The sequence below is a fragment of the Echeneis naucrates genome, chromosome 19 (assembly GCF_900963305.1).
Source record: "Echeneis naucrates chromosome 19, fEcheNa1.1, whole genome shotgun sequence".
NCBI lineage: Eukaryota > Metazoa > Chordata > Actinopteri > Carangiformes > Echeneidae > Echeneis > Echeneis naucrates.
The window spans coordinates 9,940,638-9,952,325 of NC_042529.1; the positions used below are offsets into that span (position 1 = coordinate 9,940,638).

Genomic DNA, 11,688 nt, shown 5'->3' on the forward strand with positions numbered 1-11,688 from the left:
AACACTTGGATTTGTCTGTGCATTTGATTTCAGTCGGACTTCCAGATGTCTTTGATCCCTGAAGCTCTCTGTGCTTATCTCTGCAAAGCATCAAGACCAGCAAACATGTAGCGTGTGTGGACTCATCTGTAGTCATAACACCCTGTTAAGCTTCCTGAATAGAAGCTATTGAAGGTTAAACTTGCAAACCATTGGTCTATGTCAGGCTGCATGCAAAAGTCCAAAACAGAAGTATTTGGTTTTCTGTCTTTTCACTCCTCAACCTGCTAACCACACACAGGAAAGAAAAGTAGACAGACAGGAAGGAGCTGCAGCATGTAGCAGTATCTTGCAGCAGTATTGGGTTATGATGACCTCGGCTTCGGTGTGTTTGTGACTTGTTAACATGCTCATCAGTCCTCAGTTACTTTTCATCTGTTCCTTCTATTCACACTTGAAATTATCCTTTGGTCTGCTTTTGTGAGAGTTAGCATGTTGCCATCTAAAACCTTTGTGTGGGCAGTACCTTCCAACCTTTGACACCTGTAGACAACTTCGACAAACACATGGTGAGTTTTGTGGTCTTCACACACTTTGCAGTTTGAATTTTTTTCAACGACAGACATTTATCTAAAACTCACTCCAGCAAATTAACTTAAAATATTCAACAGATATTCGTTCAATTGAATATGACACACTTTTTTTTACATATTGTAGAACCGTATTTTTTTGCTAATATTTTATTTCATATGCAACAGTGCATTTTTACAAAATGTAAATGATAGCTTGTTGCTGATGATGATTTTAGTTTCCTTTCTCTTCTGTGTTTACTGCATGTTTAAAAAGTTGCATATTGAGCCTCGATTCTGATACATTCTGATACATTCACATGGTCTTTTGGCTATTAAGATTATCTGCCAACTAGACAAAGGAAGCTTGTCTTGGTGTATTTGACGTCAGGATTTTTTTGTGTAAGCGTGCTTTGTGAGAAGTTATGTGATGAGTGACAAACCACACAGGAAGGCATTTACCATTTCCCGTTTGTTTAGTGGAAACGTCAAAACCAATTTACTTATGTAGCACTACGTCTTACAATTTTATAAATGTATTATGAAATCGTGCTGATAATAAGCTGCCTTTAAACACTGCAATAATTCTAAAAACATGAGACAGCATGTATAGTTATAGGTTTAAATCGAGCAGGCTGTGTGTTTGCTTTTCTTTTATGGAAACAAAACTGACCTGCCTGGTAAGGCAAATAAACTAAAAACATCATCTTAGAGGTGTGATATTTTAATGGATTTTATTTTAATGGATACATTTTTACAATTATATTTATGTGAAAACAAGGTGGAAGGAGCAACTGGTGATAAATGGAAAAACTGTGACCGAAAACTAAAAAATAGAGGTAAAAAGGAGCATTGGGCTTAATTCACCAAATAGTTGATTAATAGATTACTTGTAACGAACTTTACAATTTTTGGATGCAGAAAATGGGAATGATGATGGGGCTATATCAACTTTAAAAGTAATGTGACAGAAACTCCAGCTCCATTTGTTCACAAATCAAAAAAACTCATTTTTAAAAGGTCTGTGCTTAGAGACTGAACACAGAGTCATTTAGAAGGATATCAAACGTCTTCATCTTATTCTGATGGCTATAACCACAGTATTTTTACATGTTGTCTTCAAGAGCGCAGTCATTTGCACCAATTGAGTATAGAGTTCAGAAAGCTGCTGGATACCATCTGTTGGTAAAATGAAATTTATCATCATTAGTGAAATGTTCGGGACCAATTCTTCTGTGCAAAGAAATCTTGTTTTGACTTGCAAGTACATTTGTTGCCTTCAGTAATGCGATAAATTCCCATTTGATCACTAGTTAGACCAGGATGGGAATAATCGGAAGATAGAAGCATCAGTTATTTTACTCATGTTTCTTTTCCACAGTCTTTAACATTTGTTGTTGTTGTACATGGCGTAACTTTTCTGTGTAGACGCAAACGAGAACATTTGGGGATTGAAAAGATCGGACTCTCTCATGGAGAGGAAGGCTCATTACGACTCTATCCTGGACCGAAGCAGACACATTACGTGGCAGGACGACTGCTACGTGGACCTTCAGTGTACGTCGTCCTCTGCCTCTTCACAAACACAAACGGAGGGTAAGAGTTTCCTTCACAGAGTCACCATGTCAACATGTCAGAAGGTACCTTACTGTTTCTCCTCCAGATGTCCTTGTTTCTTTAACCAAAGTTTTTTGCTGTTCTGTAATTTAGTCAGAGAGGGTGAGAGTGTGCCTGTGTCACCTTGACCAACATTTAATTTTGCAGCAGATTGATTTTAGTTTACTTGTGTTATATTACTTGAAACAAAGTAGGCAGAATTGTGATGTGTTTAAATGGCACATAGGTTTACTGAACCAACTCAAAAGCTACACGGTCAGAAATTAAGGAGGAGAAAATTTGTTCTTTCAGAGTTTTTGGGCTGTGTTGGTGTGTTTCACAAACCAAGCTGCAACTGTTTTTACTGCACATGTCACTAAATGTGACAAAATTCACTTTGGGTGTGGGAGAGGGAAACAGAGTCACAAAATGATTAGCTACAAAATACCAAGATTATTTCATTCATAGGAATGAATCATGTGAAGGCTGTGAATTGGAAACTGGAAGTAAATATAACAAACAATGAAGACTACGGTCATTTCTGCAGCCTACTTTGAGCTAAAGGTATTTGCTCATGGACAAAAATATTGGACACATTTGTTTTGTCTTGGTTATTGTTATCAGACAAACGTTAGGGAATTTGAAACAACCTAAAGAGTTCTAGTGTCAAATGGGTAGAATGTAAAGGCTTTTGTGATCTCTGATTATATGGAAATAAAACTCCTGTGTCAGTGTCAGGATTGATCCCCCGGGGAGCATAGATGGTTAGAAATTTAAACTGTAATCTCTGTCAAATGTCAAATGACCTAATCTTATGTTTAAAATTCTCAGCAAATGGTGAATAAAGGAAAAGAACTGACTTCATTTGAATTACAGGGGTCATGCAAGTTTCTCCAACAGAAAAAGGAGAAGTAGAACTCGTGAATCAACAAACAACTTCAAACTTATGTTGCTTTTAGAAAAATATTTTATTTAAAAACCAATTTTCCTGTCATGAACATAATGAAATTCAACAATGTGTGTAATTTCATAACTGGCATGATGTTGCACTGTTACAATTTAGAAGAAAAAGACTAAATGAAGGGATCAAAATCTGATCCAGTGTGTAATATTGCTGTTGGTGCTTGTTAAACATGGTAAAGGTCTTCTCTGTTCTCTGTTCTGTCTTTATTTAGAACTTGGCTGGATCCAAAAGCATCGGGACCAGCTGCAACACTTCACTACAACTACCTTCCTGGAGGAGATGTTAATGCACTTGAGAAAGATGGATGTTCTGAGTTCAGCTGAAGAAACCAAGATCAAGGAAGCAGGTCGGCTGCAGGACCAGGTTAACATGCTCACTACTATTGTTACTGGCAAGGACAGCCAAGGGTGTGACGCCCTCCAGGGTTTCATGGAGAATTCAGATTCTCAGGTGGCCCAGCTCATCATAAACCACGGTAAGGGGCTTAAAGAGGGACCTTCCCTATGAGTTGGTGGTCCTTTTAAAGAGTGACAAAAAGTGGCCATCTAGTTGACCAGGTCCTGCCAGGTGGCAGACCAAATTATCGAATAAAAGGAAAAATTGTTGATTCCATGATTTCCCAACACAAACTGCTCCTCATCATTTGTTCATGTCTGTCTTTTGTATGACTGTATGCTACATTCTTTTATCACTGACGGTAATTGGAGTGCATTTCTTTTTTTTTGGCAGATTACATGGTGAAGGAACACAAAGAAGTGCTTTTACGGCGATATGAACAGTACAGAGACAGAGATTCTGTCAGCTGCCCCAAATTAAACATCTCATCCAGAACCTTACTTCTTGTTGATGGACTTTCTGACCTGCAGCAAAAAGAGCATGACCTGATGCAGGTGGGAGCAACTCGAGGAGGGAAAAGGAATCATCTTAGACAGCTGGGGCTTGCCAAGTTTCTGGAGCCGCTGACTCGAGTCAGTTTGCCTCCCAGGGTATCACTCACAGTTGGAGTTGCTGGTATTGGCAAGACCACCTGGGTTCGACACTTCATCAGACAGTGGAGCCAAGGGGCCATCTACACTGATGTGAGCTTCATCTTACCTTTTACCTTTTCTCAGCTGAATTCGCTGGAGAAGCTTTCAGCTGAGAAACTGGTGAAAATGGCATTTCCTCATGTAACAGATCCTGGTCTGGTCTTGAGCAGCTCCTGTCGGACACTGCTCATTCTTGATGGTTTGGATGAATTCCGCTGCACTTTAAATTTTTCTGATGCAGCACCCTGCAGTGACCCAAAGAAGGAAGTGTCCATTGATGACTTGGTTACCAACATCATCCGGGGGAATCTGCTGCCTGACGTAGCAGTGTGGGTGACCTCCAGGCCAGGAGTGGCTTCGCTAATCCCTGGAGGACTGGTAGACAGAGTGACTGAGATACCAGGATTCAGCCCAAAGGACATTGAGATATTCCTAAACCACCACTTTTCTGAGAGGGACTTTGCCAATAGAATATGGACACACTTGGAGTCTCATAAGATCTTAATGGTGATGTGTTACATTCCATGCATATGCTGGATAGTAGCTGATACTCTGATGTACATCATGCAGAGTGAAACACCAGAAAACCTTCCGAAGACTTGCACTGAACTCTATGCCCATTTTTGTTCCATGAAGGCAGAAGTGGGGGAACCAAGAGGCAGGGAGCCTGTAAAAATGGAGCAGCTTCATGGGAGCAATCGTAAACTGTTAGGGAATCTGGGACGCCTGGCGTTTTACGGGCTCCTCAAACACAAATACACCTTCAGTGAGCAGGACCTCAGGACCTATGGGATAGATACACTGTTAACTCAAAGCAGTTTTGGTGCTGGAATTCTTGCTCGGGAGGAGTCCACCACATATGCAACCTACCGGTTCACTCATCTAACTTTACAGGAGTTTCTTGCAGCTATGTTCTACCACATCTCCTCCAAGCGAGCCATCTTTGACTTGTTCTCAGAGAGCACCATGTCCTGGCCCAAGATTGGTTTCCAAAACCACTTCAGAAGTGCCTTTCAGCACGCACAACAGGCTGAAGATGGTCATTTGGATGTGTTTGTGCGCTTTCTGACAGGCCTACTTTGCCCAGTGGCACTCAAACCTCTTGCTGGACTTTTGGCTCTTGGGAAAGATGATGGCAATCAGAAGGCCTGGGCAGCAGGATTCCTCCAAGGCCTCTTAGTCAGTGGGGGTGTTGTGGTGTCCCTGCGTGCAGTCAACCTGGCTTATTGTTTGCAGGAGCTGCAACACACAGACCTGTTGCGGAGTGTCGAGGAAGATTTACGGTTAGGTAATTTAGCAGGGAAGTTAAGCCGGGCTCACTGTGTTGTGCTGGGCTACCTGCTGCACGTGTCTCCTGAGTGCAGTGAACATACCAACCTAACAGGCTCCTTGAACTACGCCACAGTGAAGTGTTTGCTCCCTCAGTTGCTGTACTGCAGCCACCTCAGGTCAGCTCCCCCAAGCACTGTTTCCGAATCGACTAAAATCAGGGGCAAGATTGAAGAGTGAACTTGTTTGTTTCCTCTTCAACAGATTAGAAAATAATAACTTCAAGGACGACGTCATGGAATTACTGGGAAGTCTTCTGAGTGCCAAAGACTGCCATATTCAAAAGATGAGGTGATCTTATATATGGTGGCCTTATATATTACAGGGACAATATCTTCTCACATCATATTACATATATCACAATAACTATTGCAATTTGTACCATATGGTTGTAACCATTTTTATTCTTTCATTTAGTTTGGCAGACAACGCCATCGGCAACAAAGGTGCCAAAGCACTGAGTCGAGCTCTGTTGGTCAACCGGACACTAACTTCTCTCAAGTGAGATCTGCTTGTTGTTTTTGAAATATATCTCATTGTATCAATGTCAAGTAAAACATTTAGAGTTCATAAGAGGAAATTGGCTTACTTATCCTGTACGAGGATTACATTTGGTTATACAAGATTAAAATAAATAAATGAATTCATAATGTCAAATGTAAGACATGTCGGCTGACAGGAAATGTGCAGGTGCTTAACCAAAGATGGAACTTGAGTAATGACCAATGAGGGGGGGGGGGGGCTGAATCATTTCCTATCACCATTACAGTCACACATGCTTAACAGAATCTCTATTCATATTGCAGTCTCCGGAATAACAATATCGGCTCCAAAGGTGCAAAGTTCTTGGCAGAAGCTTTGAAAATGAACCAAGTCCTAGTATCAATCAAGTGAGTTCAATCACTGTAGATTTTGGTTTATATACACAGTGACCTTACAAAATGCCAGGGTGCATTTTTTAACACCCCCCCAAATCAGCTTCCAGAACAATGCAATTGAGGAGGAAGGAGCTCAGGCCCTGGCAGAAGTATTGCAATGCAACCGCAAGTTGGTGTCCCTGAAGTAAGTTTTGCCTGTGCATTCCCTTTGTGTTGCATGCCCTACATATTTTACCGGAGACAAATCAGTCATTTCTTTTTAATGCATGTCTCAATTCAGTGTACGGAAGAACAAAATTGCTGCAGGAGGGGCCAAGAGGATTGCAGAGGCGCTGAAGATAAACCGGACTCTCACGAAGCTGATGTAATCTTAAATTCACAAACCCACTCAGCCCTCTTATCTTGATCATACTGTAGGAGTAAAATTTCAGATGATTCACTAATTTGCCAAAGAGCCTGCATCCTGTTTTCCTCCAGATAAATAATTAAACAAATTCTTAATGTGCTAAGTCTATTTTTGTTATCATCTGCAGCCTTTGTAGCAACCAGCTTGGGGACAAAGGAACAGTCGCTCTGGCCGAGGCTTTGGCACTCAACCACACTTTGCTCTCACTTCAGTCAGTACCTTCCCAACAGGAGTGCATTGTAGCCTCCACATCGCCCATCACCTTCTATTCAGAAGTCTAATGTTCTCTCACATTTCTATAATTTATTTCACCATGGTTCACATAATATAAAAATAGTGACAGTTTGCCTTTCGAGTAATTCAGCATCTCTTTTTGCAGACTTCAGAGTAATTCCATCAGCAACAGGGGGATGACTGCCTTGACCAAAGCATTAAGGCTGAACCGCGGCCTTGTCTCCTTAAAGTGAGTATTCAACTTGAAGTTTCTCTGATTTGCTGGATATCCCTGAAACAGAAGCTCTGGACTTTGGAGGTGTTGGTCCAAGAATTAGGGCAAGCCAGGCTATTTAAAGCCAGCTGTTCCCACCTGAACACTAACCTCATCTGCGATTCCATATTTACTATACATTCATGAGAATAACAAATTTCTGCAGTGTAGACCACTGCAGAAAAAAATGTTGCTCTAAAAGTAGGTAAATACTGCTTTCAAATAAATACAAGCCAAATATAAGGTGACACAAAAATTTCTTGGGATGGGAGTTGTAGGAGAAACTGTAACGTCTTCATCCTTTCTCTCCCTTTTCATGTATTTCTTCGTGCCTGTGTGATCAGTTTGAGGGAGAACTCAATCGGAGTAGAGGGAGCAAAAAACATGGCTCATGCCCTCCATGAGAACAACTCTCTACAGGACCTTGAGTGAGTCACCTCATTACTAGCAAGATAGCAATATGCTCAAAAGAGCGATGGTAAATTCTGATTCTGATTTTATATATATATATATATATATATATATATATGCTTGTCTCTTTCACTCTGTAATTATCTGAATTATATCTCTGACTATATTGTGTGTGTGTGTGTCTCCAGTCTCACAGCCAACCTCTTGCATGATGAAGGTGTCCAGGCTATAGCTGGAGCAATCAAGTTTAATCAAGGCCTCACCTCTTTGCAGTAAGTGAGGCTTGTACAAACATGCACATAGAGACGCACATTGATTGCGTGAGTCTGGCTGGCAACACTTGCACAGGAAAGTTCCCTATCTTGATCCTCAGTTTTTTTTTATATAAATGAATCATGCAATCTCATGGTACAACCATGACATTTTTAACTATTTTAGGAAGATGTGTAAGAAAAGATATATCTAACACCTGTAAGAACATAAGACAGCAGTAGAGAAAAAAATATGCAAAATCAATATTTAAAATTAGATGTTTCAAATATGCAAAAAATAGCAGTAGAGAAGTAATATTTCACACGTGTTATTTTTTGCATATGTTCAGTCTGACAGATTGTGTTGAATGTGGTCTACTGTACTTGGTGTTTGGTAACTGACAGCAGCAGGAAAGAAAGACCTGCCATAATTCACACACAGCAGTATTGAAAAAACTGCTTTGGTGCTAACAGGGTGTCCTGCATACTGAGGGCGAAAATATCCAACAAGGATGGTCGTTTAGCCATCATTCTCTTGACAGCAGTCATTTCATTTCATTTGCTTAAGATTACAGTCAGTAAATGACAATGCTCTGTTGAAAAAAGCATTGAGAAATTGCTTTTAAATAAAACACACAGTACTTGATTATCTCTTTATACAGTACAACAATCTTAATTGTTTTATCATATGTTTTACTATTTTTAAATAGATTTTTTTTTTTTTTTTTACAAGAATGAAAACCACATAAAATGAAAAATAAAGATTATTAAATAAATTAAGATTAGAATTTAGTCATGAATAGCATTTTAATCCTGCAGCAGATAAAGATGATCTAACTAATTTAACTAATTGTTGTCATATAGTGTCTTTTATAACAGAGAAGCATATTTTGTGCATGTGATACCCCAGTCTATCAAGTTCCTTTCGGCATCTCTAAAGAACACAATTACATTCATGATCTGGATTCAATTCCTTTGATGCAGTATTTTGTGTCCTGTCTTTTCCAGCCTACAGTGGAATTTCATCAAGTCCTCCGCCACTAAAGCTCTGGCCCAAGCTCTTCTCTCCAACAGCACAATGCTGCTCCTGGAGTAAGGCCAATAGTTCAGACTCCTGTCATTGTCATCATCATTAACCCATTATCAGTGATTTCAGTCACCTATCTGTATGTGTTTGCAGTCTACAGGAGAATGCTATTGGGAATGATGGCGTCGTTTTTCTGGCAGAAGCCCTGAAAAGCAACATGTCTCTTCATACTTTGTGGTTGGTATTAAAACTACGTGCAATGACTAAAACATATTTTTCCTTCCTTAACTGAAAATGACTAAAAATAGCTGAATTTCACATACATAATGGCTAACATACATACATACATAAATCTTTGTACATGTGTGTTTTTTATGATTTCCTGAGTGTTGATTGTGTTGTGTGCCATCTCTTTAGTCTACAGGGGGTCTCTGCAGGCACAAAAGGTGCTGTTGCCATGGCAGAGGCTTTATTGACCAACCAAACCCTGCAAACATTAGAGTGAGTATTGTGCTGCCATGCCCCAAACTGTTATTTTTTTATTTCCTATTCAACACATATATTAAGCAAACAACTTAAAACCAGCCAGAGTTTAGTTATGCTGTACAGGTAATGTTTTTTTCCTTGTTGAGAGTCCCAGCTTGTGGTATTCCTGACACAACTACCCATGATCTGGCAAGGAAAAAAAAATTTTGTTCCTCTCACTGCAGGAGTCACTTTGCATCATTACTGTTGCTATAGTGTTAAACACAATATGCCATTTATATGATGTGTTTCAGCCTACGTGGGAACGCTGTGGGGATGGAGGGAGCGAAGGCTCTGGCTAATACACTGAAGATCAACAGAAGCCTCAAGTCATTGAAGTAAGTGCTGGCTGGAGCCTATTATCATCCATGTGAACCAAAGGTGCACTATTGTCTTTTCATAGGGGTCTGGTTTCAAACCCCATGTCTGGAGGCTTTCTGTGTATAGTTTGCATGTTCCCCCAGTGCCACAGATTCTGTTTGGATAGTCCGGTTTCCTTCTACAGAATACTGCTGCTAGAGTTTTAACCAGAACAAAGAGATAAGAGAACATTACACTATTTATAAAATCTTTACACTGGCTCCCAGTCAGTCACAGAATAGATTTTATAACCCTGCTACTTATTTATAAATCACAGAGCAGTTGGGGACCAGAATACATCTTGTTGAGAGAATGTAAACCAAGCAGGACTCAGGTCAGCTAGTCCAGACCAGAGTCCTGAGTAAACATGGAGAAGCAACATTTAACTTTTATACTGCAAAAAGATGAACAAACTGCCAGTGGCGGTTAAATCAGCATCAAATGTCTATCCTAAATCCAAGGTAAAAACTTTTCTTTTCTCATTCAATTATTTATGAAACTTGCAATGTACTTCTCTTAACTCATCCAAAAAGCTGCACATTCTTTAAATTATTTTAATTATTTTATGATTTTATGACCGCAATTTTATGCATGTCACTGTTCTTACTTTTCTCTGTACGCTCTCGGTATGTAAGTAAAGCACATTGAATGGCCTTTGCATATGAAATGCACTATAGTAAGAAATTTGCCTTGCTTTACAGACCCAAAGAGCATGTTGACGTTAATTGGTGGCTCTAATTTGCCTGTAGAGTTGAGTGAGAGTGTGACTGGTTAGACAACAGGGCAGGGTCCACCCTGCCCTTGCCTAATGTGGGCTGCGATTGGTCTCAGCCCCTGCAACCCTGATTTCATAAATACTGAATGAATGAATTTAAAGTCATGTAATGTAATAAATTGCATCTGTTGGTATCATTAGTCTGCAGGAAAACTCTCTGGGCATGGATGGAGCCATATTCATTGCAACAGCATTGAAAGGAAACCACCACCTTACATACATCAAGTGAGTCTTCTTTTGTGCACCTCTCCCATAAATCATCTTATGTCTGTATGCATCATTGTTTTATTTATCATATGTGCTTATGACATTCAGAAGAGGGTTTTGAGGATAAAAACATACTGTCATCCTGTATCCAACCTCTGTTTTTTGTGTTTTGTGTAGTTTGCAGGGAAATGGCATTGGTGAATCTGGAGCAAAGGTCATATCTGATGCCATAAGGGCCAATGCTCCGGGATGTGTGGTGGACATCTAAATAAAGAGGAAGAATAGTTTTACCTGAAAAAAGTCAGCGCATGTAACATTAGGATGTTATCAGAAGTAGATGTAACTTTGTTAAACACCAGTTGTATATTACAGTATTATTATTTTCTGTATATAATTTGTTTTATAAAGCTATGTTCATATTTATTATGAAAATAAACTGTTCTTTTGTCTTGCATGGCCGTTTGCCACAAATGATTGAGGAAAAAAAAGGCAAGTTGCCACCACTTATAATGTAACACATATTCAGCATAGCAACATTAAGCTGCATTTCTGCATTTTTGTAATAATTAAAGTGTAATTCTGTATATTTGTCTTTTTGCACAAGTGAATCTGAAGTTTGATAATAAAATAAATATAATGTAAGTTTCACATTGCAGTTTTATTCAAAATGCCTTTTTTCCATCAATAAATAAGCTTGTGGCTCAGTCAGCTTTCTGTGCTGAGTCACAGTGAAGCTGTTATGAATACATCTACTGTACTCCAAACTCCAAGTATCAGTTTCCGCACAAACTGATTGCTTTTCTCTCACGCTGCACAAAGCGACAGATGTTTGGACTCTGCCCTCTGAACTTCATTACCCAGAAGTCCACGAGGCCGAACGCGAGGACGTCAAGAGC

At 39.7% G+C, this 11,688-nt stretch overlaps 1 protein-coding gene across 1 annotated transcript; it reads left to right on the top strand.

Annotated features, from left to right (window-relative positions):
- The first annotated feature begins 298 nt into the window (after positions 1-298).
- nlrc3 (NLR family, CARD domain containing 3) lies at positions 299-11,440 on the top strand. Its single transcript, XM_029528072.1, has 19 exons — positions 299-548; positions 1,977-2,144; positions 3,320-3,583; positions 3,838-5,584; positions 5,670-5,756; positions 5,883-5,966; positions 6,272-6,355; positions 6,444-6,527; positions 6,624-6,707; positions 6,877-6,960; positions 7,129-7,212; positions 7,581-7,664; positions 7,836-7,919; positions 8,907-8,990; positions 9,079-9,162; positions 9,343-9,426; positions 9,705-9,788; positions 10,727-10,810; positions 10,970-11,440. Exons 2-19 carry the CDS (start codon positions 2,021-2,023, stop codon positions 11,058-11,060), a joined length of 3,405 nt encoding a protein of 1,134 aa, XP_029383932.1. The 5' UTR covers positions 299-548; positions 1,977-2,020; the 3' UTR covers positions 11,061-11,440.
- The last annotated feature ends 248 nt before the right edge of the window (positions 11,441-11,688 follow it).